Source organism: Mastigoproctus giganteus, chromosome 9 (genome assembly GCF_048544385.1).
Source record: "Mastigoproctus giganteus isolate SK-2022 chromosome 9, ASM4854438v1, whole genome shotgun sequence".
Taxonomy (NCBI): domain Eukaryota; kingdom Metazoa; phylum Arthropoda; class Arachnida; order Uropygi; family Thelyphonidae; genus Mastigoproctus; species Mastigoproctus giganteus.
In genome coordinates this window covers 212,285,672-212,311,259 of record NC_143583.1, presented here as the reverse complement: position 1 = coordinate 212,311,259, position 25,588 = coordinate 212,285,672, and the positions used below count along the sequence as shown (strand labels likewise).

The following is a 25,588-nucleotide window of genomic DNA, read 5'->3' as shown; positions in this document are numbered from 1 at the left end:
GCTGTTGATGATCCTGTTCAGATAGCTAAGAAACTAAATGAATATTTTGCATCTACATTCACACATGAGGAGTTATTTAGGGAGGGGAATGCCAGAGGTGAATTGAACTCTGGCAGTGAGCTAGATGATTTTGTAATAACTGAGAGGAAAAATTTTTGAAGATAAACATAAAAAAGGCACCCGGGGTGGATGGCATCTATCCATTTATATTAAAGGAGGCAGTAAAGGAAGTAAGCAAACCCTTAGCCATAATTACAAAAGCTTCTTTGGATTTAAGGGACGTACCCATGGACTGGAGATGTGCAAATGTGACCCCAATTTACAAAGGAGGATCAAAGGGCGACACAAGTAATTATAGACCTGTACAATGTTTAGTTTAACTTCTGTTCCAGGAAAATTAATGGAGGCACTGGTAAAAGAAGCACTTCAGGATCATCTAGACAGGATTTCAGTTATACCTCGGACACATCATGGTTTTGTTAAAGGAAAGTCTTCCCTGGCCAATTTGATTGGATACTATGATGTGGTCACAAAGGAACTGGATGCAAAGAATAACTTTGATATCATATATTTATATCATATTATACATAATAACTTTGATATCATATATAAGAGTAGGAGACTGGTAGAATTACTGGTAGAAAAATAAGAGTAGGAGTGTGTTACAGGCCTAATGACTCGAATGAGTACAATGAACAATTGTACAGAGAAATAGAGTGGGCCAGTAAATCAGAATGTCTTATAATGGGGGATTTTAACTTCCCAGATATTGACTGGAACTTGTGGGTTGGTCACTCACACGCTAGTCAGACTTTTGTGGATTTATTGGATGATTGTTTTCTGCAGCAGCATGTTCGAGAGGCAACCAGAGAAAGTAATACTCTTGATCTGGTTATCAGCAGTGATCATTCGTGTATTAAGAATTTGCAGATAAAGGAACCACTAGGTGGCAGTGATCACAGTGTGCTGAAGTGGGATTTACTCAAAGAGGTAACTACCGTCAGGGGTAAAGGAAAGGGTTTTTGCTTCCGTAAAGGGGAGTACACTGGTCTCAGACAGTTTTTAAATTCTGTACAGTGGGATCAACTGACGATGTTACAAACAGTAAATTCTAAGTGGGAAGCATTCAAGGAATTAATCGTGGAAGCTACTAGACTTTTCATACCGATGAAGAAATATTGTTCAAGGTTTAGGCCTAAATGGTTATCAAATGAACTAATGAGACTCGTGACAGAGAAGAAAAATGCATGGGATGCATATAAATTATCAGGCGACGCAGAAGCCTGTAGCAGATATAAGCTAGTCTGTAATCAGGTCACAAAGGAGGTTCGGCAGGCAAAGGCGGATTACGAGAAATCTTTGGCAAAAGATGCTAAGAAAAACAGCAAGGATTTCTTTACTTATATAAACTCTAAAAGGAAGGGAATGAATATGATTGGTCCACTTGACATCGATGGTTTGACTGTTGATGATCCTGCTCAGATAGCAAACAAACTGAATGAGTATTTTGCATCTACATTCATACGTGAGGAATTATTACAGTTTGAAAATGGAAGAAGGTTATCAAATTGTAGCAGTGTGCTTAATGATTTTGTAATAACTGAGAGCAAAGTGGAGGAGAAATTGTTGAAGTTAAACATAAGAAAGGCACCTGGGGTGGATGGGATCTATCCAGTTATATTAAAGGAGGCGGCAAACCAACTAAGCAAACCCTTAGCCATAATTATGAGAGCATCCTTGGATTCAGGGGAGGTTCCCACGGACTGGAGATGTGCAAATGTATCCCCAATTCACAAAGGAGGTTCGAAGGGTGACACGAGTAATTACAGACCAGTTAGTTCAACTTCTGTTCCAGGTATAATAATGGAGTCACTGGTTAAAGATGCATTGCAGGATCATCTAGACAAGACTGCAGCAATAATTCCGACACAGCATGGGTTTGTTAAGGGAAAGTCTTGTCTGACAAATTTGATTGGTTATTATGATGTGGTCACAAAGGAACTGGATGCAAAAAATAATTTTGATATCATATACTTGGATTTCAGGAAAGCTTTTGACACTGTTGCGCATGGAAGACTACTGTACAAATTGGAGCAGAATGGTATTAAGGGTAAGTTGCTACAATGGATAAAAGGATGGTTAAGTGGTAGAAGACAGAGGGTGGTAATCAATGGGTGCTGCTCTTCGTGGACTAATGTTATTAGTGAAGTCCCACAGGGTTCAGTGTTGGGTCCACTGTTGTTTTGTATATTTATCAATGATATTGATGAAGGTATATCAAGCTTAATGTCGAAGTTTGCAGATGACACGAAGGTTGGCAGGGTTGTTAATGACAGTCATGGCAGTGTGCTACTGCAACAGGATTTAGATAATTTGGGCAGATGGGCTAAGAAGTGGCAACTGAAGTTTAACCTTGACAAATGCAAAGTACTGCATATGGGTAGAAGTAACCCCAGAGAAACGTACCAACTGTGTGGTACTACACTTAAGGTGGTAGAAAATGAAAAAGACCTGGGAATAATTGTGCAGTCAGATATGAAGTTTTCTGAGCAATGCAGACAGGCTGCTAGGGCAGGTCACGGGGTTTTGTCAATGATATATAGGAATTTTGCTAGCAGGGAAAAGGAGGTGATTGTCCCTCTGCATAAGGCAATGGTCAGGCCACGCCTTGAGTACTGCGTACTGGTCTGGAGGCCTCATTTTAGGAAGGATGTAGATTTGCTTGAGCGTGTACAGAGAAGAGCAACACGATTGGTGAGGGGAATGAAGGGATCCTCTTACCAAGAGAGGCTTAAGTTCTGCAAATTGCAGTGGCTGGAGACTAGGCACCTGTGCGGTGATCTGATTGAGGTCTATAAGGCCTTGAATGGGTTGAGCACGCTGAATTCTGATGGGATCCTCCCACTTGTTCAGAATACGAACCTACGGGGACATAAGTTCAAATTAAGAAAGGATAGATGTAGAATATATGTGCGGAAATTTGCCTTTAGCCAGCGGGTGGTTAATTGCTGGAACAAACTTCCATCTGTCGTTGTGGAAGTTGATAGGTTAAATAAATTTAAGGAGGAACTGGACAGGCATTTGGAGGGTATGGTGTGATTTTTTTTTTTTTTTTTTTTTTTTTGCCCGATGCTGCATAAGCTCCTACACTTGCTTTCTTGCATCAAGTGCCACTACGACTACTACTACTACTACTTAACAAGTACAAGTCACTGTTTAAAAAAAGCCGTGAATCAGGGTTGAATTTGAAAGTGTCTGCAATTCTGTCCAGACATGATAGGAGGGAGAGTATATGATGAGAGCCTTGTCGATCAATTCGGCCCTGGAAAGATTGTGCAAGGCTCAAGGGGTACATTTTTTTTCTGCCCGGTCTGTATTTGTTAACAGGAGAGACTACTTCTACAGGGATGGGATACACTTAAATAGAAAGTGTGCAAGAATATTTGCTGATGCTATCGAGGCAGTGTTAGGAGGGTTAGAAAACTGCTAGCTTGGGGGGATACAATGACTAATAGATTAACAGTAACCACCGGCAGAGGTGAAAGTGATTCTTGCACTGCTTCTATTGGAATGTGCAGCGGCCTGGAAAACAAGATGCAGGATATTTCAGAGACTGCTGGGAGTCATTCCGGTACAAGTAAACACATGGGTTGTGTTAGGGTAGCTAAGAAATGGAACAGGTGCATGTATACTTGTTTGTACACCAATGCTAGGAGTTTGGTAAATGAATTTGAGGTATTGCTCAAAACATCAAAGGCAGATATTGTTGGGATATCAGAGACGTGGTGTCACACAGATATAAGGAATGCAAAACGGGAATTTAGGGAGTACAATATCTACAGAAAGGATAGACAGGATAGGAAGGGAGGAGGGGTTATGCTATTAGTTAAGAAACACATAAAATCCAAGGAAGTGAAGCCAGTCGACATCGCTGGACAGTGCAGTGTCGAGTCAGTTTGGTGTGACATAAGCATTGGGAGATCAAAATTGAGAGTAGGAGTGTGCTATAGGCCTGATGACTCTGATGAGTATAATAAGAAACTGTACAGGGAAATAGAGTGGGCCAGTTAATCAGAAAGTCTTATAATGGGGGATTTTAATTTCCCAGATATTGACTTGAATTTGTGTGTTGTGATCATTCACACACTAGCAAGGCTTTTGTGGATTTATTGGATGATTGTTTTCTACATCAGTATGTTTGGGATGCAACTAGAGGGAGTAATACTCTTGATCTGATTATCAGTAGTGATTCTTCATGCATTAAGAATCTGCAGATAAAGGAACCACTAGGTGGCAGTGATCATAGTGTGCTGAAGTGGGATTTACTCAAAGAGGTAACTACCATCAGGTAAAGGGAAGAGTTTTTGCTTTTGTAAAGGCGACTACGATGATCTCAGACAGTATTTAAATTCTATACAGTGGGACCAACTGATGATGTAACCAACAGCAAATTCAAAATGGGAAGCATTCAAAGAACTTATCTTGGAAGCTACTGGGTTTTACATACCAAGTAAGTAATATTGTTCATGGTTTAGGCCTAAATGGATGTCAGATGAACTAATGAGACATATGGCAGAGAAGAAAAATGCATGGGATACATACAAATTAATGGGTGACATGGAAGCCTATGATAGATATAAGCTGGTCTGTAACCAAGTCACGAAGGAGATTAGGCAGGCAAAGGCAGATTATGGGAAATCCTTGGCAGACAGAGGTTGCAAAGAAAAACAGAGTTCTTTAACTATGTAAACTCTAGAAGGAAAGGGATGAATCAGATTGGTCCACTGGATATTGATGGTTCAACAGTTGAGGATCCTGCTCAGGTGCCTAACAAACTAAACAAGTATTTTGCATGTACATTTACACATGAGGAGTTATTCAGGAAGGGGAATGCCAGAGGCGAAGTAAACTCTGGCAGTAAGCTAGATGATTTTGTAATAACTCTGAGGAAAGTGGAGGAGAAATTGTTGAATACAAATACAAGACAGGCACCTGGGGTGGATGGGATCTATCCAGTTCTATTAAAGGAGGCAGCAAAGGAAGTAAGCAAACCCTTAGCCATAATTATGAGAGCTTCTTTGGACTCAGGGGAGGTACCCATAGACTGGAGATGTACAAATGTGACCCCAATTCACAAAGGAGGTTCAAAGGCTGACACACGTAATTATAGACCTGTGAGCTTGACTTCTGTTCACAGGAGAGACTACTTGACTTCTGTTCCAGGAAAATTAATGGAGGCAATGGTTAAAGAAGCACTTCAGGATCATCTTGACAAGACTTCAGTTATAGCTCGGACACAGCATGGTTTTGTTAAGGGCAAGTCTTGCCTGACCAATTTAATTGGATACTATGATGCAGTCACAAAAGAACTGGATGCAGGGAATAACTTTGATATTATAAAATTGCATCTTCGAAAGACTTTTGATACTGTTGCACATGGAAGACTGCTGCACAAATTGGAGCAGTGTGTCATTGGAAGCAAACTGCTGCTATGGATAAAGAGATGGTTGAGGGGGAGAAGACAGAGAGTGGTAATCAATAGACACTGCTCATCGTGGACTAATGTTATTATTGGAGTCCCTCAGGGTTCAGTGTTGGGTCCATTATTGTTTTTTGTATTTATAAATGACATTGATGATGGTATATCAAGCTTAATGTCCAAGTTTCCAGACAATACAAAGGTTGGCAGGGTTGTTAAGGACACCACTGATGCTATGCTGCTGCCACAGGATCTGGAAAAGTTGAGCAGATGGGCTGAGAGGTGGCAAATGAAGTTTAACATTGACAAATGTAAAGTACTACATATGGGAAACAGTAACCCCATCGCAACGTATCAACTCTGTGGTACTACACTGACAGTGGTAGAGAATGAAAAGGACCTGAGGGTAATTGTGCAGGTAGATATGAAGTTCTCTGAGCAGGGCAGCTAGGCTGCAAGAGTAGCTCATGGTGTCTTGTCAATGATATACATAAATTTTTCTAGCAGGGATATGGATGTGATTATTCCCTTGTATAAGGCAATGGTCAGGCCACACCTTGAGTACTGTATACAGTTATGGAGGTCTCATTTCAAGAAGGATGTAGAGCTGCTGGAACGAGTACAGAGAAGGGCAACAAGATTAGTGAGTGGAACAAAGGATTGCCCTTATGAAGAAAGGCTTAAGTTTTGCAGATTACAGTGTCTGAAGACTAGGCACCAGCGAGGTGATCTGATAGATGTGTATAAAGTGTTGAATGGTTTGAGCATGCTCAATGCCGATGGGATTCTTCCTCTTGCTCAGAATAATCACCTGAGAGGGCATAAATTCAGATTGAGGAAAGACTGATGTAGGATAGATGTGTGGAAATTTGCCTTTAGCCAGCAGGTAGTTGGTTGGTGGAACAGACTTCCATCCCTTGTTTTGGAAGTTGATAGCCTAAATAAATTTAAGGCTCAGCTGGACAGGTATTTCAAACGAATGGAGGGGTGAAATGAAAGTGGTTTTTTTTTTGGCTGATTCTGCAAAAGCTCGCTTTCTTGCATCATATGCCTCTACTAATGCTAATTTGGATCTTAAAAAGGCTTTTGATACTGTTGCACATGGAAGACTGCTGAACAAATTGGAGCAGTGTGGCATTGAAGGCAAAAATGCTGCTATGGATAAAGGGATGGTTGAGTGGGAGAAGACAGAGTGGTAATCAATGGACACTGCTCATCGTGGACTAAAGTTATTAATGGAGTCCCTTGGGTTTAAGTGTTGAGTCCATTGTTGTTTTCTGTATTTATAAATGATATTGATGATGGTATATTAAACTTAACGTCCAAGTTTGGAGACGATATTAAGGTTGGCAGGGTTGTTAATGACACTAATGACAGTACGCTGCTGCAACAGGATCTAGAAAAGTTGAGCAGATGGGCTGAGAGGTGGCAAATGAAGTTTAACATTGACAAATGCAAAGTACTGCATATGGGAAGCAGTAACCCCAGAGTAACGTATCAGCTCTGTGGTACTACACTGACAGTGGTAGAGAATGAAAAGGTTCTCTATAATTGTGCAGGCAGATATGAAGTTTTCTGAGCAGTGAGATGGTCTGCATTAGTAGCTCATGGTGTCTTGTAAATGATATACAGGAATTTTTCTTGCAGGGATAACGAGGTGATTATCCCCTTGTATAAGGCAATGGTCAGGCCAGACATTGAGTACTGTATACAGTTCTGGAGGCCTCATTTTAAGAAGGATGTAGAGCTGTTGGTACGAGTACAGAGAAGGGCAACAAGATTAGTGAATGGAACAAAGGGTTGCTTATACGAAGAAAGACTTTAGTTTTGCAAACTACGATGTCTGGAGACCAGGCACCTCCAAGCTAATCTGATTGAGGTGTATAAAGCCTTGAATGGTTTGAGCATGCTCAAAGCTGATGGGATTCTTCCTCTTGCTCTGAATAATCGCCTGAGAGGGCATAAATTCACATTGAGGAAAGACAGATATAGGATAGATGTGTGGAAGTTTGCCTTTAGCCAGCGGGTAGTTGATTGGTGGAACAGACTTCCATCTTTTGTTGTGGAAGTTGATAGTCTGAATAAATTTAAGGCTGAGCTGGACAGGTATTTGGAACAAATGGAGGGGTGAAATGGGAGTTTTTTTTTTTGGCTGATGCTGCATAAGCTTGCTTTCTTGCATCATGTGCCTATGCTAATGCTAAGTACAGAGAAATATTGACGAAAAAATCATGATTTCAGAATTCGCCATATTCTTCTATTTATACTTAAAGCCTAATCTTTCTTGCTTTTTTTTCTTTCTGACAATTTCTGTATTATTTTATCAAATTCGAAGGTCTTTGCTACACCACATTCAATGGTACAGTAGTATGTCTTTGCTACACCACATTCAGTGGTATATTGAACAATCAGAAGAATTTGGTGCCTAAACCTATTTCTCAAATGATCTGCAAATTTAAATCATTCTGGCCCTGGAAATATTGCACAAGGCTCCTGGGGTAGAATTTTTCTCAGCATTGTCTGTGCATGTTAACAGGAATGTTTACAGGAGAGACTGTTTCTACAGGGATTGGATACACTTAAAGAGTAGGGATGCGAGAATACTTGCTAATGCTCCCAAGGCAGTGTTAGGTGGGTGAGAAAACTGCTAGCTTCAAAGGATACATGGACTAATAGATTAATAACAGCTGTGTGAAGAATTGAAAGTGATTCTTGCATTGCTTCTATTGGAACATGCAGCAATGTAGAAAGCAAGGGGTTGGGGGATGGGGGATTTCAAATCCTACTGGGGGTCCTCATGGAACAAGCAAATACATGGGCTGTGTTAGGGTAACTAAGAATATGAATAGGGGCATGCTGTTGTTGTTATTTGGTTTTTAGAAGTATTAGCAACTAAGGCCATATTGCTCCGTGAATATATGGTGGTCATTCCCTGACCTTTCCGCATCCTCCGTATTTGGTGGTGACGGGCTCGAAACCCGGTCTAATCAAGTAGTGTGTGCTACGGACTGCTGCTCCTTCCCACCTGGCTACGGAGGCGTCTGAATAGGGGCATGGATACTTACATATACACTAATACCAAGAGCACAGTAAATGAATTTGAAGTGTTGATAAAGTCATTAAATGCTGACATTGTGGGGATATCAGAAGTATGGAAAGCAGAAATGAGAGTAGGAGTGTGTTACAGGCCTAATGACTGTAATGAGTATAATGAACAGCTGTACAGAAATATAGTGAATCAGTAAATCACAATGACATAATGGGGGATTTTAAGTTTCCAGATATTGACTGGAACTTGTGCATTAGTTATTCATACAGTAGAAGTTTGTGGATTTATTGGACAACTGTTTCGAACACCAGCAATGAAAGGAAATAATACTCTTGATCTGATTGTCTGCAGCGATTCTTCATGTATTAAGAATCTACAGATAAAAGACCAACTAAGTGGTAGTGATCACAGTGCACAGGATTTACTTAAAGGTGTAATTATTATCAAGGGCAAAGGGAAAGGCTTTCGATTTAGAAAGGCAACTACAGTGGCCTCAGTTTTTAAATTCTATACCGTGGGAGCAACAGATGATGTTGCCAGCAACACATTTTAAAACAGAAGCATTCAGGGAAGTTATCATAAAAGCTAAAAGACTTTTTATACCAATAAAGAAATACTGTTAAAGGATTAGATCTAAATGGATTTAGATGAACTGAGGGACTTGTGGCAGAGAAGAAAAATGCATAAAACACACAAATTATCAGATGGTACAGAAGACTACAGCAGACAGATTAGTCTGTGATTAAGTCACAAAAGGAGATTAGGCAAGTTAAGGCAGTTTATGAGAAATCTCTGGAAAATAGAAGCAGCAGAGACTTCTTTACTTGGGTGAACACTAGGAAGAAGGGGATGAATCACATCAGGCTTCTAGATATGAATGGTTTAACAAACTGAATAATTTTTTTTTTATAACTACATTCACAAGAAATAATTTATGAATGGGGATGACAGAAATCTTTGAAATTCTAAGAGGGAGCTAAATTTTAGAGTTGAGGATGACAAAAGCTTATCAAACCAGATAGTTGATGATTTTGTGATAACTGAGAGGAAAGTGAAGAGAAATTGTTGAAGCTAAGTTAAAAAAAAAAGGCTCCTAGGATGTTTGTAATCTATTCATTTATATTAAGGGAGACAGCAAAGGAGGTAAGCTGACCTTTAGACATAATTATAAGAGCATCCTTATATTCAGGGGAGTTCCTTGTTGACTTGAATGTATGAATGTATCTCGAATTCACAAAGGGGAAAACAGTGACATAAGTAATCAGACTTTTAGCATTAGTAGAGCCATAAGATGCAAAAAAACAAGCTTATACAGCATCAGATGGGAAAAAAAAAAAAAAAAAAAAACCCTTCCCATTTCACTGATCCATTCATTCCAAATGTTTGTCTAGTTCTGCCTTGAATTTATTTAAGCTATCAACTTCCACAACAACAGAAGGAAGTTTGTTCCAGCAATAAATTACCGACTGGCTAAAGGCAAACTTCTGCATATTGTTCCACAACTGTCTTTCCTCAGTTTGAATCTATGTTCCCTCAGGTTTTTAGTCTGAGCAAGAGGAAGAATCCCATCAGCATTGAGCCTGCTCAATTCATTCAAAGCCTTATACTCCTCAATCAGATTGCCTTCCAGGTGCCTAGTCTCCAGAAGCTGCAATTTGCAGAACTTAAGCCTTTCTTCTTAAGAGAACCCCTTTGTTCCCTTCACCAGTCTTGTTGCCCTTCTCTGTACTCATTTTAGCAACTCTACATCCTTCCTAAAACGAGGCTTCTAGACTTGTATGCAGTACTCAAGGTGTGGCTTGACCATTGCCTTATACAAGGGGATAATAATCTCCTTATCCTTGTATATCACTGACAAGACACCACAAGCTACTCTGGCAGCCTGTCTGCATTGCTCAGAAAACTTCACATCTGACTGCACAATTATCCCCAGGTCTCTTTCATTCTCCACTACCTTGATTGTAACACCACATAATGGGTACATTTCTCTGAGGTTACTGCTACCCATATACAGTATTATCCATTTGTCAATGTTAAACTTCAGTTGCCACTTCTCAGCCCATCTACACAACTTTTCTAGATCCTGTTGCAGCAGCATACTGTCATTACTCTTATTAACAACCCAGCCGACCTTTGTATCATCTGCAAACTTTGACATTAAGCTTGATATACCTTCATCAATATCATTAATAAATATACAAAACAACAATGGGACACCACTGATAACATTAGTCCATGTAGAGCAGTACCTATTGATTACCACTCTCTATCCTCTCTCACACAACCATCGTTTTATCCATTGTAGCAACTTGCCCTTAATGCCATACTGCTCCAATTTGTATGTCTTCCATGTGCAACAGTATCAAAAGCTTTACTGAAATCCAAGAATATGATACCAAAATTATATTTTCCATCCAGTTCCTTTGTGACCACATCATAGTATCCAATCAAATTGGTCTTCTTAGCTTGTCTTCCATTCCAGGGAAAATAATGGAGTTAGCATTAGCAAGGGCACATGATGCAAGAAAGCAAGCTTATAAAGCATAGCCAAAAAAAAAAAAAAAAAAAAAAACCACACACACCCTTCTCATTTCACCCATGCACTCGCTCCAAATGTTTGTTTAGCCTTGAATCTGTTTAAGCTATCAACTTCTACAACAGATGTAAGTTTGTTCCAGCAATCAACCACCTGCTGGCTAAAGACAAACTTCCACTCATCTATCCTACAACTGCCTTTTCTTGATTTGAATGTGTGCCCTCTCAGGTGATTATTCTGAGCAAGAGAAAGAATTCCCATCAGCATTGAGTATGGTCAAACCATTCGAGGCTTTATACACCTGAATCAGATCACCTCACAGGTGCCTAGTCTCCAGACACCGTAGCTTGCAAAATTTAAGTCTTTCTTCGTATGAGCAACCCTTTGTTCCATTCACTAATCTTATTGCCCTTCTCTGTAATCATTCCAACAGCTCTACATCCTTCTTAAAATGAGGCCTCCAGATCTGTATACAGTACTCAAGGTGAGTGCCTCACCATCCCCTTATACAAGGGGATAATCACCTCCTTATCCCTGCTTAAAAAATTCCTGTATATCCTTGACAAGACACCATGAGCTACTGTTGCAGACCATCTACACTGCTCAGAAAACTTCATATCTGCCTGCACAATTACTCCCAGGTCCTTTTCACTCTCTACCACTTTCAGTGTAGTAACACACAGTTGATACATTACAATGGGGTTACTGCTTCCCATGTGCAGTACTTTACATTTGTCAATGTTAAACTTCAGTTGCCACCTCTCAGCCCATCTGCTCAACTTTCCTATATCCTGCTGCAGCAGCAGCAAACTGTCATTAGTGTCACTAACAACCCTGATGACCTTCATGTCGTCTGCAAACTTGGTCATTAAGCCTGATATACCATCATCAATATCATTGATGAATACAGAACACAACAATGTACCCAACAATGAACCCTGGAGGACTTCACTAATAACATTGGCGCACAAAGAGCAGTGTCCATTGATTAACACTCTGCCTTCTCCCACTGAAACCATCCCTTTATTCATAGCAGCAATTTGCCTCCAGTGCCATACTGCTCCAATTTGTGCAGCAGTCTTCCATGTGCAATGGTATCAAAAGCCTTTCTAAGATCCATATATATGATATCAAAATTATTCTTTGCATCCAGTTCCTTTGTGACTACATCATAGTATCCAATCAAACTTGTCAGACAAAACTTCCCCTTATCAAACCCGAGCTGTAACTGAAGTCTAGTCTAGATGATCCTGCAATGCTTCTTTAAACATTGCCTCCATTAATTTCCCTGGAACAGAAGTTAAACTAACAAGTCTGTAATTATCTGGGACTCCCTTTGAATCCTCCTTGGCCGACCAGGCTAGCCGGGTGGGTAAAGTGCCTGCCTGGCAACCCAAAGGTCGCGGGTTCGATTCCCGCATCGGGCTTGGATCAAAGTACTGCAAAAACCTTGGGAGGTGCATTATGGCCACAGAAGCCTATGCGCAAAACAACTACCAAAAAAAAAAAAAAAAAAAAAAGAATCCTCCTTTATGGATTGCGGTCATGTTTGCACATCTCCAGTCCATGGATACCTTCTCTGAGTCCAAGGAAGCTCTCATAATTATGACTAAGTGTTTGCTTACTTCCTTTAATATAACTGGATAGATAGATTCCATCCCCCCATTCCTTTCTTATGTTTATCTTCAAAAATTTCTCCCCCACTTTACTCTCAGTTATTAATAGATTATCTAGCTTACTGCCAGAGTTTAATACATCTCTGGCATTCCTCTCCCTGAATAACTCCTCATGTGTGAATGTAGAAGCAAAATATTGATTTAGTTTGTTAGCTACCTGAGCAGGATCATCAACAGTTGAACCGTCAATATCAAGTGTTCCAATCTGTTTCATCCCCTTCCTTCTAGAGTTTACATAAGAAAAGAACTCTTTGATTTTTTTCTTTGCATCCTTTGCTAATGATTTCTCATAATCTGCCTTTCCCTACCTAACCTCCTTTGTGACTTGATTAAAGACCAGTTTATATCTATCATAGGCTTCTGTGTCACAAGTTAATTTATATGTATCCCCTGCTTTTTTCTTCTGTTCCACATGTCTAATTAGTTCATCTGACATCCATTTAGGCCTAAATCTTGAACAGTATTTCTTAATTGGTATGAAAAGCCTAGTAGCTTCCAAAATTAATTCTTTGAATATTTCCTATTTTGAATTTGCTGTTGGTAACATCATAAGTTGGTCCCACTGTATAAAATTTAAATACTGTCTCAGACCACCGTAGTCACCTTTATGAAAACAAAAACTCTTCCCTTTACTTCTGATGGTAGTTACCTCTTTGAGTAAATTCCACTTCAGCACGCTGGGATCACTGCCACCTAGTGGTTCCTTTATTTGCAGATTCTTAATGCATGAAGAATCACTACTGATAATCAGATCAAGAGTATTACTCCCTCTAGTTGCCTCCCAAACATGATGATGTAGAAAACAATCATCCAATAAATGCTAGTGTGTGAGTGACCAACCCTCAAATTCCAGTCAATCTCTGGGAATTTAAAATCCCCCATTATAAGACACTCTAATTTACTGTCCCACTCTATTTCTCTGCGCAATTGCTCATTATACTCATTAGAGTCATTTGGCCTATAACACATACCTACTCTCATTTTGTCTTTCCCAGTGCTTATGTCACACGAAACAGACTCAACATTGCATTGTCCATCAGCATCAATTGGATGCACTTCCTTACGTTTTGTGTTTCTTAACTAACAACATAACCATTCCTCTCTTCCTGTCTTGTCTATCCTTTCTGTACACATTGTACTCCCCAAATTCCAATTCTGCACTGCTTACGTCTGTGTGACACCAAGTCTGATATCCCAACAATATCTGACTTTGATATCTTGACTAGTACTTCAAGCTCATCAATTTGATTAACTATATTCCTAGCATTAGTGTACATGCATCTGTTTCTACTCTTAGTTACCCTAACACAGCCCATGTATTTACTTGTTCCACTATGACTCCCAGCAGTCCTGGAAATCCCCATTGCCTTGCTTTCCAGGGTGCTGCTCAATTGCATTTCAATATAAGCAGTGCAAGAATCACTTTCACTTTTGCCAGTGGCTACTGTTAATCTATTAGTCCATGTATCTGCCCAAGCTAGCAGTTTTCCAACCCACCTAACTCTGTCTCAATAACATCAGCAAATATTCTTCCATCTTTTCTATTTAAGTGTATCTCATCCCTCTAGAAGCAGGCTCTCCTGTTAACAAGCACAGACCAGGCTGAGAAAAATTCTACCCCTCTGAGCCGTGCACATTCTCTCCAGTGCCGAACTGATAGACAAGGTCTCCTATCTATCACTCCCTCCTATTGTGTCTGGGCAGAAATGCAGACATTTTCAAATTAAACCCTAACTCATGGCTTTTTTTCAATATTGACCTGTACTTGTTAAGTAATTCTTCCGGTCTCCTACTCTTAATATCATTAGTGCATGTGTCTACAACAATATCACCCTTTGTACCCTTAAAAGATGATATCTGCTCTACGCCATCAACCTTCTGCCCCTGGCAGACATACCCTGGTTCTGTTCAACCTATTCTTTTTTCACAATATGTTACCTGTTTCCCTGACAATAGAGCCACCGATGACAACTAGTTCCTTTGGGACCAGTGCAATCAACCTTTGGGGTTGCCACTGTGTTGCGTGATATTCAAGTGCAAGCTCTGGCACTGATGTGGGCAGCTGAGAGCTTGATGGGACCTCAATTTAAATCCTTCGAGGGCATCCACATTGTCCTTCAAGCTTTCTTATAGGCCCATAACAATGCTGAGTTGACTCCTGATTTCCTGACACTCCTTACATCGTGGACACACAATGACATTCACTTGGCAATATCATGTCCCATTCCTGATTGCTCCACAAACATCAAACAAGCAGTGCATATCAAAACCTGTGATTCAGAGGACAACCGCCCCCCTCTGTTCTTCCCTGAGCCACTGCACTCCCATTAGTCAGCCTTTTGCTTTGCTGCTCTGGTCTGACTCATGATTTCTATTCAATTTCAAATAAAATTCCAATACAAAATATAACCTTAAACTTATATCCCAATGCAGTTATAACACTATATATATATATATATATATATATATATATATATATATATATATATATCGTGTTATAACTGCATATAGTGTTATACACTGCATATAGTGTTATACACTGCAGTGTATTTCAGTATCGGATATTATCTCCGAGTTACATTATATGGCTTTCTTATCTCCTGTCAAGTTTTATGTATTAATTTATAATGTTATATTTGTAAAAACCAGGTCGTTATATGTATTTAGTTAAAGTAGAATTTAATTGACAATGAAATTTAATAAGATTAGTAAATTTTACTTATTAATTGATACTATTATACTCACTATCTAATTTTCCATTAAACCTTACGCTATCTAGTTTTAAGTATACGTTGTATCGTATAACAATGACGGCAAGTTACGAACGATGAATCTACGGATACAAGGTATTAATTACTTTCAAAATCATGCCATCTAAATTCAAAATTATCCACAGAGCTTGACTAGGTCTATAAACTATTTATAGAAAATAATTTAATCTAATAATTAATTCAATAAACCAGCTAAATATAATTAGGGAGCTGCAAAACTTGTCCAACACTTGGATTAGATACCCTTAACGATACTAAGTAATAACCTACAAAATCTCTGTCTAAGTTCAAATTTAACTAAAGTATTGTTACTAGGAATATAAAGCAACTCTAGAAAAAAATTAGTATGCCAATTTAAGTCAATAAAAAAGCAAAAATTTAAGAAAATTTCTCTATTAGCTGGAGCCATAGAAACTTTGCCTGTTCACATGTACTCTCATACCAAGTAGAGTTACTGGTTAAATAAGCAATGCAGGAAGATCTGGACATGAATGCAGTTATATTGCAGTCACTGCTTGGGATTTATTAAGAGGCTATCTTCTTTGACCACTCGGATCAGATACTCTGATGCAATTACAAAGGAAGTGCATCTTCATCTTCTGCTCTTCTTTTTCCATTAAGCCTGCTGCTTGTTAATTCAGGAAGTTATGCAAAAAATAATTTTTTCATCATATACTTTGATTTCAGAAAAGCTTTCAAAAATGTTACCCCTATGTTGCACATAAAAGACTGTTGTATGTGTTGGAGCAGTAGCATTAAAGGCAAGTTGCCACTATGGATAAAGAGATGGTTGAGTGGGAGAAGATAGTGGTTATCAATGGGCACTGCACTTCATTGACTAATGTTATTAATGGAATCCCCCAGGGTTCAGTTCTGGGACAATTATTGTTTCTATAGTTATTGATGATGGTATGTCAAGCTTCATGTCTAAGTCTGTAGGTTAATGACAGTAATCAGGGTATTCTACTGCAATGAGATCTAAAAATTAGGGAGATATGTTGAGAAGTGGCAGTTGAAGTTTAACATTGGCAAATGTAACATACTGCATATGGGTAGCAGTAATCTGAAATTATTATACCAGCTGTGTATTACTACACTCAGGATAGAGGAGAATGAAAAAATTTGGGAGAGTAATTGTGCAGTCAGATATGAAGCTTCTTTGGGCAATGCAGAAAAGCTGCCTGGACTACTCATGGATGTTTTGGGAATGATATACATTAATTTTGTAATGCTATACAGGGATAATGAGATGATTATCTCATTGTATACAGATTGGAAGCAGCTATTCCAACAGAATGGCTGCTTCCCAGTTGATTCATTGAAATAGCTGCAGAGAAGAGCAACAAGATTAATGAGAGAAACAAAAGGGGCTCTTACTAGGCTTCAGTTGTGCCAACTGCAGCATTTGGAGACTAGACATTTGGGAGGAGATCTGATTGAGATGATTAAGGCTTTATTGACTATGCTCAATGTTGATGTAGTCTTTTCTCTTGCTCATGCTCAGATTGCACATATGAGGGGACATCTCAAATAACAAAATAACAAACTATTATTAGAGGGGATGCACAAGTGATATGGTAACTGTTAGGGTTTTTTTTTAAGTTTCTGGCTGATGTACAGGCTTGCTTTCTTGCTTTATTTGCCATACTAATATTAAAACATTTTGCTGACCTTTGAACATAACTTAATGAAAAGCTATATTTAATAACTACTCTTATACCACATAAAATTTATAATATAGTTTATTAAGCTTATAGCCCAAACCACTATACATTTAAGGTGATGTTTCAGTCATCTTACTGATATCCCATCATCAGACCATGCTGCTGATAGACTCCTGCTTGCTGATATCTGTCAGCAGCATGATCTAATGATGGATATCATTAGATCATATTGTAAGATGCCTAAAATGTCACCTTAAGTGTAAATGGTTTTAGCTATATTATTAATTTCACATAGTATAAGAGTGGTCATTAAATATAGTAATTAATCTTTATGAAAACAACCATATAACATCCTTCCCTAACTGTATTAATGAAAGCATTAATTCTATTAAAAAGCTCATATATTTGTATGTATTTTACAGGAAGGCTCATAATCTTCTGTCAAGAGTGAAAAAATTGTCACTTAACAGACAACATATTGATGATGTTAATGACAGACTAGATCATTTGGGTGAGTTGTTAAGTGATATCATCAGAAGAATAGATGAAAACGTAGAGAGACCTGTAGATCGGGCAAGAGCTACTATTCAGACTGGTAGACTTCGACTAACTGAAGTTCAGGTGGGAAGGATTATTTTTGTATTGTAATATATATTTTCTTCTTTACCAAATATTAAGCGTTTAAATAATTTTTGGATTATGTTAGACTTGCCCTATAATGTGATGGCAACAGATGTCAAAAAAAGATTAGAATAAGGCAATATACTTAAGAAAAAGGCAACACCATCCTCATTTTTTAAAATTAGTTGCTAATATCATTGTAAAATGAAGATAATCATAGAAGACCAAGTTGTAGATTTCACCTCAGAGCCAAAACTGTTTTCGCTACCACCGGTCCCCAACAATCTCAAGTTACTGTGCCATGGAATTATTTAATTGCTGTTCACTAACAAGATTACCAGTTCATAGATTATCATTTATATTGACATTTACATTTGCATTGACTTACAGCAGATCTCATTCATTTGTATCTGCCCATATGCACTTAGAAGAGCATATGGCAAGCAGAGCTTCTTCAGAGCGACCTAGATAGACTTCAGGGATGGTCATAAAAATGGCAGCTATGCCATTTTAATCCAGCAAAGTGTAAGGTATTGCACCTGGAGAACAGTAACCCCAGAATAACTTGTACACTTCATGGAGTTGAAGCAAAGCCGGTAGTGGAGAAAAGGTACTTGGGTGTTACAATATGGTCAGACATGAAGTTCTCCGAGCATTGTAGACCGGTTGCAAGGAAGGCCCATAGTGTCCTATCAGTGATTTATTGAAAAATTGCTAGTAGAGATAAGGACATCATAATCCCATTATATAAGACTATTGTTAGACCACACTCGGAATACTGTGTTCAGGTATGGAGACTACACCTAAATAAAGATATTGTACTTCTTGAAAGGGTAACTTGCCTGGTGAGATCAGCAAAAGGGCATCCATATGAGGAAAGACTTTGAATATGTGGGTTTCAGAGCTTGGAAACTAGGCACCTTAGAGGAGACTTGATTGAGGTGTTTAAGGCTCTGAGAGGAATAAGTAAAATGAATGAGGATGAAATTTTCATGGTTATAAATGATTCTAGAACTTGGGGCCATAATTTCAAGTTACGGGGGGGGGGAGATGTTTAGACTGGACTGCAGGAAGTTTTATTTTAGCCAAAGAGTCAGTTATAAATTACTGGAATAAGTTATATACATGGGTGGTAGAAGTTGACAGTTTGGGGAAATTCAAAGATCAGGAGAGAAATGCATAGGTTTTCTATTTCCTTTTCTCTTATTAATTATTATTTTTTAAATTTTCTTCTTATTATTATTTTATTCTTATTTTTTATTTATTTTATTTTGTTATTATTTATTTTATTTTATTTTTTGTTTTTGGCTGGTGCAGCAGCATAAGCCATAGGCTTATGCTGCACCAGCCAAAAACAAAAGTTGCACCATTTTGCTAATAGTAATACTAAAAGAAATTTCAGGCTATTCAATATATATGCAAATAAATATATTAAAAATATATGCATCTATTGTGGAAAAAGTTATATTATCAAAGGCATTTGAATTTAGGATGACAGTGAAGTGATTAGAAGAGAAAATAATTTTATTTTTGCTTTCCTGTATATTTACATACTAATCAGTATTAACTGTACTTTTCCTCGTACTCCATGTAAAGGCTCAACTTAGTATAATCATGTTCCATTTACTTAATTGATTCATGGATATAAGGCTATGTAGGTATGAAATGCTGAACATTTTGCCTTGATGTATCTCTTGTATATATCCTAGGTATCTCTTGTTAAAGATAGCACTTCTCAGGCTTCCATTGCAAAAAGTTTTGGGTTTTAAATAGTTTTCTGTTTTTGACATATGGTACTCTATTTTCTGATCAGAGAAGACACATTTTATATAGATTATTTTATAATATATAAATAGACACAGTTTGGCCTGTAGCCCTTGTGTGTTAAACTTCCACACCACACTTAACCTATCTCTCCTTTATTCAGCTAATACCACAATGAATCATGATCACCAAATAGGGTTGTTCACAGTGAGCATTATTTATGTTATTTATATATACTTTTTATGTTTTCTTTTAAATTTGAGTAATTTCTTTTAATTCTCATTAAAAATTCTTACAGGAAACAGTTGAAGGGATTCAAGGACTGGTGGAGGCTACCAATAAGACACTGAAGGAAAGTGCTGATCTGCTTAATAAAGGAAAAGCAGCAGTTATTGAAGCTGCTGTAAAATTTGAAGTAAGTTTCTAATAATTTGGGAATGGGGAAGGTATTTTTTGTTTACTTTTAAATTTCTTCTTGTCTGTTAAATTTCAGATAAAATTTAAGAATCTGAAATTTAACAGACAAGAAGAAATTTAAAAGAAAGTACTGATTTTGTACATCCTTCAAATCCAGGCTCTTATCCTTCTACACTTTCTCTTGCAGACTATTCCATTGTTTTAAGCAACCTTTATCCATGCATTTAAAATTCTCTGCACATTTTTAAATGTATATTGTTTGCACAAAACAGCACCATTGGTAATGAAAAAGAATCCTCAGAGTGAAACACAGATAGATATATATATAATAATAAATGAAATTATCAATTTATAATAAATTTTCAAAAAAATTATACTTGGTAACTTTAACTCTTTACAACAGAGATGTTTTATTAATTATCTATTTATTTATTATTATTTTTTTTGGGATAATGGCATATCAATCTCCTAATTTTCATACTTAGCCCATTCTTTTTACAAACTACAGCTGGTGTGCCCTTTTGCTTATATGTAATTGAAATAGTTTTTGATTCTGATTTGTGTTTAGAGAAGAATAAGGTTAAATATATTGATAAATTAGTAACTGAAACATGGAAACTAAATCTTCTGTAAAAGCAAAAAAAAAAAAAAAAAAACTATTCTTTCAAAGTTAAAAGTTAATACTAGGATTAATCTTGAACCTCAGATAGCATTAGCATTAGTTGAGGCACATGATGCAAGTGCAAGAAAGCAAGCTTATACAGCATCAGTGGGGGAAAAAAAAAAAAACCCTTCCCATTTCACCCATCCGGTCATTCAAAATGTTTCTCTAGTTCAGCCATAAATTTATTTAAGCTATCAACTCCCATAACAACAGATGGAAGTCTGTTTCAGCAATGAACTACCCGTTGGTTAAAGGCATCTATTCCGTACATCTATTCTACAGCAGTCTTTCCTCAAATTGAAACTATGCCCCCTCAGGTTCTTAGTCCGAGCAAGCAGAAGTATCCCATTGGCACTGATCTTGCTCAAACCATTCAAGGCCTTATACACCTCAATCTGATCACCTCGCAGGTGCCTAGTCTCCAGATGCTGGAACTTGCAGAACTTAAGCCTTTCTTCGTAAGTGCACCTCTTTGTTCCTCTCACCAATCTTGTTGCCCTTCTCTAGTTCTAGCAATTCTACATCCTTCCTAAAATGAGGCCTCCAGAGCAATTAGCATTAGTAGAGGCATATGATGCAAGAAAGCAAGCTTATGCAGCATCAGCCAAAAAAAAAAAAAAAACCCACTCCCATTTCACCCCTCCATTTGTTCCAAATACCTGTCCAGCTCAGCCTTAAATTTATTCAGACTATCAACTTCCACAACAAAAGATGGAAGTCTGTTCCACCAATCAACTACCCGCTGGCTAAAGGCAAACTTCCACACATCTATCCTACAACTGCCTTTCCTCAATTTGAATTTATGCCTTCTCCGTCGATTATTCTGAGCAAGAGTAAGAATCTCATCAGCATTGAGCATGCTCAAACCATTCAAGGTTTTATACACCTCACCTCAATCAAATCACCTCACAGTTGCCTAGTCTCCAGACACTGTAGTTTGCAAAACTTAAGCCTTTCTTTGTAAGAGTAACCCTTTGTTCCATTCACTGATCTTGTTGCCCTTCTCTGTACTCATTCCAACAGCTCTACATCCTTCTTAAAATGAGGCCTCCAGACCTGTATACAGTACTCTAGGTGTGGCCTGACCATTGCCTTATACAAGGGGATAATCACAACAAGGGGATATATCCCTGCTAGAAAAATTCCTGTATATCATTGACAAGACACTATGAGCTACTTTTACAGAACAATCTACACTGCTCAGAAAACTTCATATCTGTCTGTACAATTACCCCCAGGTACTTTTCACTCTCTACAACTGTCAGTGCAGTATCACACAGTTGATACATTACTCTGGGGTTACTGTTTCCCATGTGCAGTACTTTACATTTGTCAATGTTAAACTTCAGTAGCCACCTCTCAGCCCATCTTCTGAACTTTTCTAGATCCTGTTCCACCAGTGTACTGTCATTAGTGTCATAAACAACCCTGCCGACCTTCATATCGTCTGCAATCTTGGACATTAAACCTGATATAGAACCATCAATATCATTGATTAATACAGAAAAGAACAATGGACCCAACAATGAACTCTGGGGACTCCACTAATAACATTAGTCCACGAAGAGCAGTGTCTATTGATTACCACTCTGTTTTCTCCCACTCTACCATCCCTTTATCCATAGCAGCAATTTGCCTCCAATGCCACACTGCTCCAATTTGCAGCAGTCTTCCATGTGCAACAGTATCAAAAGCCTTTCTAAGATCCAAATATATAATATCAAAGTTATTCCCTGCATCCAGTTCTTTTGTGGCTGCATCATAGTATCCAATCAACTTGGTCAGACAAGACCTCCCCCTTAACAAAACCATGCTTTGTCTGAGCTATAACTGAAGTCTTGTCTAGATGATCTTGCAGTGCTTCTTTAACCAGTGCCTCCATTAATTTTCCAGGAACAGAAGTTAAACTAACAGGTCTATAATTACTTGTCGCCTTTTGATCCTCCTTTGTGGATTGGGGGTCACATTTGCCCATCTCCAGTCCATGGGTACTTCCCCTGAGTCCAGGGAAGCTCTCATAATTTTGGCTAAGGGTTTGCTTACTTCCTTTGCCATTTCCTTTGATATAACTTTAATATAACTGGTGTCTTTCTTGTATTTATCTTCAGCAATTTCTCTTCCGCTTTACTCTCGGTTATTACAAGATTATCTAGCTTACTGCCAGAGTTGAATACACCTCTGGCATTCCTCTCCCTGAATAACTCCTCATGTGTGAATGTCGATGCAAAATATTCATTTAGTTTGATGATCCTAAATATTCATTTAGGATCATTAACAGTTGAACCATCGATATCAAGTGGACTAATCTGATTCATCCCCTTCCTTCTAGAGTTTACATAAGTAAAGAACTTTTTGCTGTTTTTCTTTACATCCTCTGCCAAAGATTTCTCGTAATCTGCCTTCGCCTACCTAACCTCCTTTGTAACCCCAGGGGCTCAGCTGGATATCATCATTCTTTTCTTCCTTGGCGATTTCCTTCTACTTATCTCTCTTTCTCAGGGTAACTCTGGATTTTTTTTTTTTTTTTGGCTGGTGCAGCATACGCCTCAGGCTTCCTTGCACCGTATACCTAATAATAATAATAAGTGACTTGGTTACAGCCCAGCTTATATCTATCATAGGTTTCTGGGTCACAATGTTAATTTATATGTATCCCATGCATTTTTCTTCTCTGTCACATGTCTAATTAGTTCATCTGACATCCATTTAGGCCTAAATCTTGAACAATATTTCTTTTTTGGTATAAAAAGCCTAGTAGCTTCCAAGACTAATTCTTTGAATTTGCTGTTGGTAACATCATCAGTTGGTTCCACATTATAAAATTTAAATACTGTCTCAGACCACCATAGTCACCTTTACGAAAGCAAAAACCCTTCCCTTTACCCTTGATGGTAGTTACCTCTTTGAGTAAATCCCACTTCAGCACACTGTGATCGCTGTCACTTAGTGGTTCCTTTATCTGCAGATTCTTGAGGCAAGAAGAATCACTACTGATAATCAGATCAAGAGTATTACTCCCTCTAGTTGCCTTCCGAACATGCTGCTGTAGAAAACAATCATCCAATAAGTCCACAAAAGCCTTGCTAGTCTGTGTGAGTGACCAACCCACATATTCCAGTCAATATCTGGGAAATTAAAATCCCCCTTTATAAGATACTCTAATTCACTGGCCCACTCTATTTCTCTGCACAATTGCTCATTATACTCATCAGATTCATTAGGCTTATAACACACACCTAGGCTTATAACACACACATTTTTCCTTTCCCAGTGCTTATGTCACACCAAACAGACTCAACATTGCATTGTCCACCAACATCAATTGGATGCACTTCCTTAGATTTTGTTTCTTAACTAACAGCGTAACTCCTCCTCCCTTCCTGTCCTCTCTATCCTTTCTGTACACATTGTACTCTCCAAATTGCAGTTCTGCACTGCTTATGTCTGTGTGACACCATGTCTCTGATATTCCAACAATATCTGCCTTTGATGTCTTGACTAGCACTTCAAGCTCATCGAATTTATTAACTATGCTCCTAGAATTAGTGTACATGCAAGTATACATGCACAAAATACCCTAACACAGCCCATGTATTTACTTGTTCCACTATGACTCCCAGCAGTCCTGGAAATTGCCATTGCCTTGCTTTCCAGGCTGCTGCTCAATTGCATTTCAATAGAAGTAGTGCAAGTATCACTTTTACCTCTGCCAGCGGCTAGTGTTAATCTATTAGTCCATGTATCCCCCCCAAGCTAGGGGGGATACATGGATATGTATCCATGTATATCCCACCTAACTCTGCCAGCAAATATTCTTGCACTCTTTCTATTTAAATGTATCCCATCCCTGTAGAAGTAGTCTCTCCTTTAACAAGCACAGACCAGGCTGAGAAAAATTCTATCCCTTGAGCCTTGCACAATCTCTCCAGGGCAGAATTGATCAACATGGCTCTCATCGTATACTCCCTCCTATCGTGTTTGGGCAGAATTGCAATCAATTTCAAATTCAACCCTAACTCATGGCTTTTTTTCTGCATTGTCCTCTACTTGTTAAGTAATTCAGCCAGTCTCCCACTCTTAATATCATTAGTGCCAGTCTCCCACTCTTAATATCATTAGTGCCAGTCTCCTACTCTTAATATCATTAGTGCCAACCTAAACAACAATATCACCCTTTGTGCCCTTAAAGGATGATATCTGCCCTACAACATCATCAACCTTTGCCCCTGGCAGACATACCTTGGTCCTGTTCCATCTATCCTTTTTGCACAATATGTTCCTCGTTTCCCTGACAATAGTCACCTACAACTAGTTCCTTTGGGACTAGCGCATTCTGCCTTGGGAGTTGCCATTGTGTTATGTGATGTCCAAGTGCAAGATTGTGGCATTGGTGTGGGGAGATTAGACCTTGATGGGCCCCCTCAATTTAAATCCTTAGAGGGCATCCACCCTGTCCGTCAAGCTCTCATATAAGCCCATAACAATGCCGAGTTGGCACCTGATTTCCTCGCACTCCTTACATCACGCACACAAAGACATTCCCAGCATTCCTGATTGTTCCACAAACATCAAACAAGCAGTTCATTTCAATAGACTGTGATTCAGAGGACAACTGCCCCCCCCCCCTCAGTTCTCTCCTGAGCCACAATACTTCCACTAGTTTGAGCATTTTGCTTTGCTGCTCTGGTCTGAGTTATGATTTCTATTCAAGTTCAATAAAATTCGAATACAAAATATAACCCTAAACCTATATCCCAATGCAGTTGTAACACTATATGTATTTCGGTATCGAATATTATCTCCGAGTTACGTTACATGACTTTCTTATCCCTGTCAACTTATGTATTAATTTATGATGTTACGTTTGTAATAACTAGGTTGCTATATTTATTTAGTTAAAAAAAGTACAATTCAATTGACAATGAAATTTAATATAAATAATAAATT

At 38.4% G+C, this 25,588-nt stretch overlaps 1 protein-coding gene across 1 annotated transcript in view; it reads left to right on the top strand.

Annotated features, from left to right (window-relative positions):
- Positions 1 to 25,588, top strand: part of LOC150081103 (laminin subunit alpha-2-like) — a 707,948-nt gene that overhangs the window by 383,302 nt on the left and 299,058 nt on the right. Inside the window, exons 39-40 of the mRNA XM_090380924.1 lie at positions 17,598 to 17,796; positions 19,859 to 19,975. Coding sequence (XP_090237050.1) covers positions 17,598 to 17,796; positions 19,859 to 19,975 — 316 coding nt within the window. The remainder of the gene's footprint in view (positions 1 to 17,597; positions 17,797 to 19,858; positions 19,976 to 25,588) is intronic.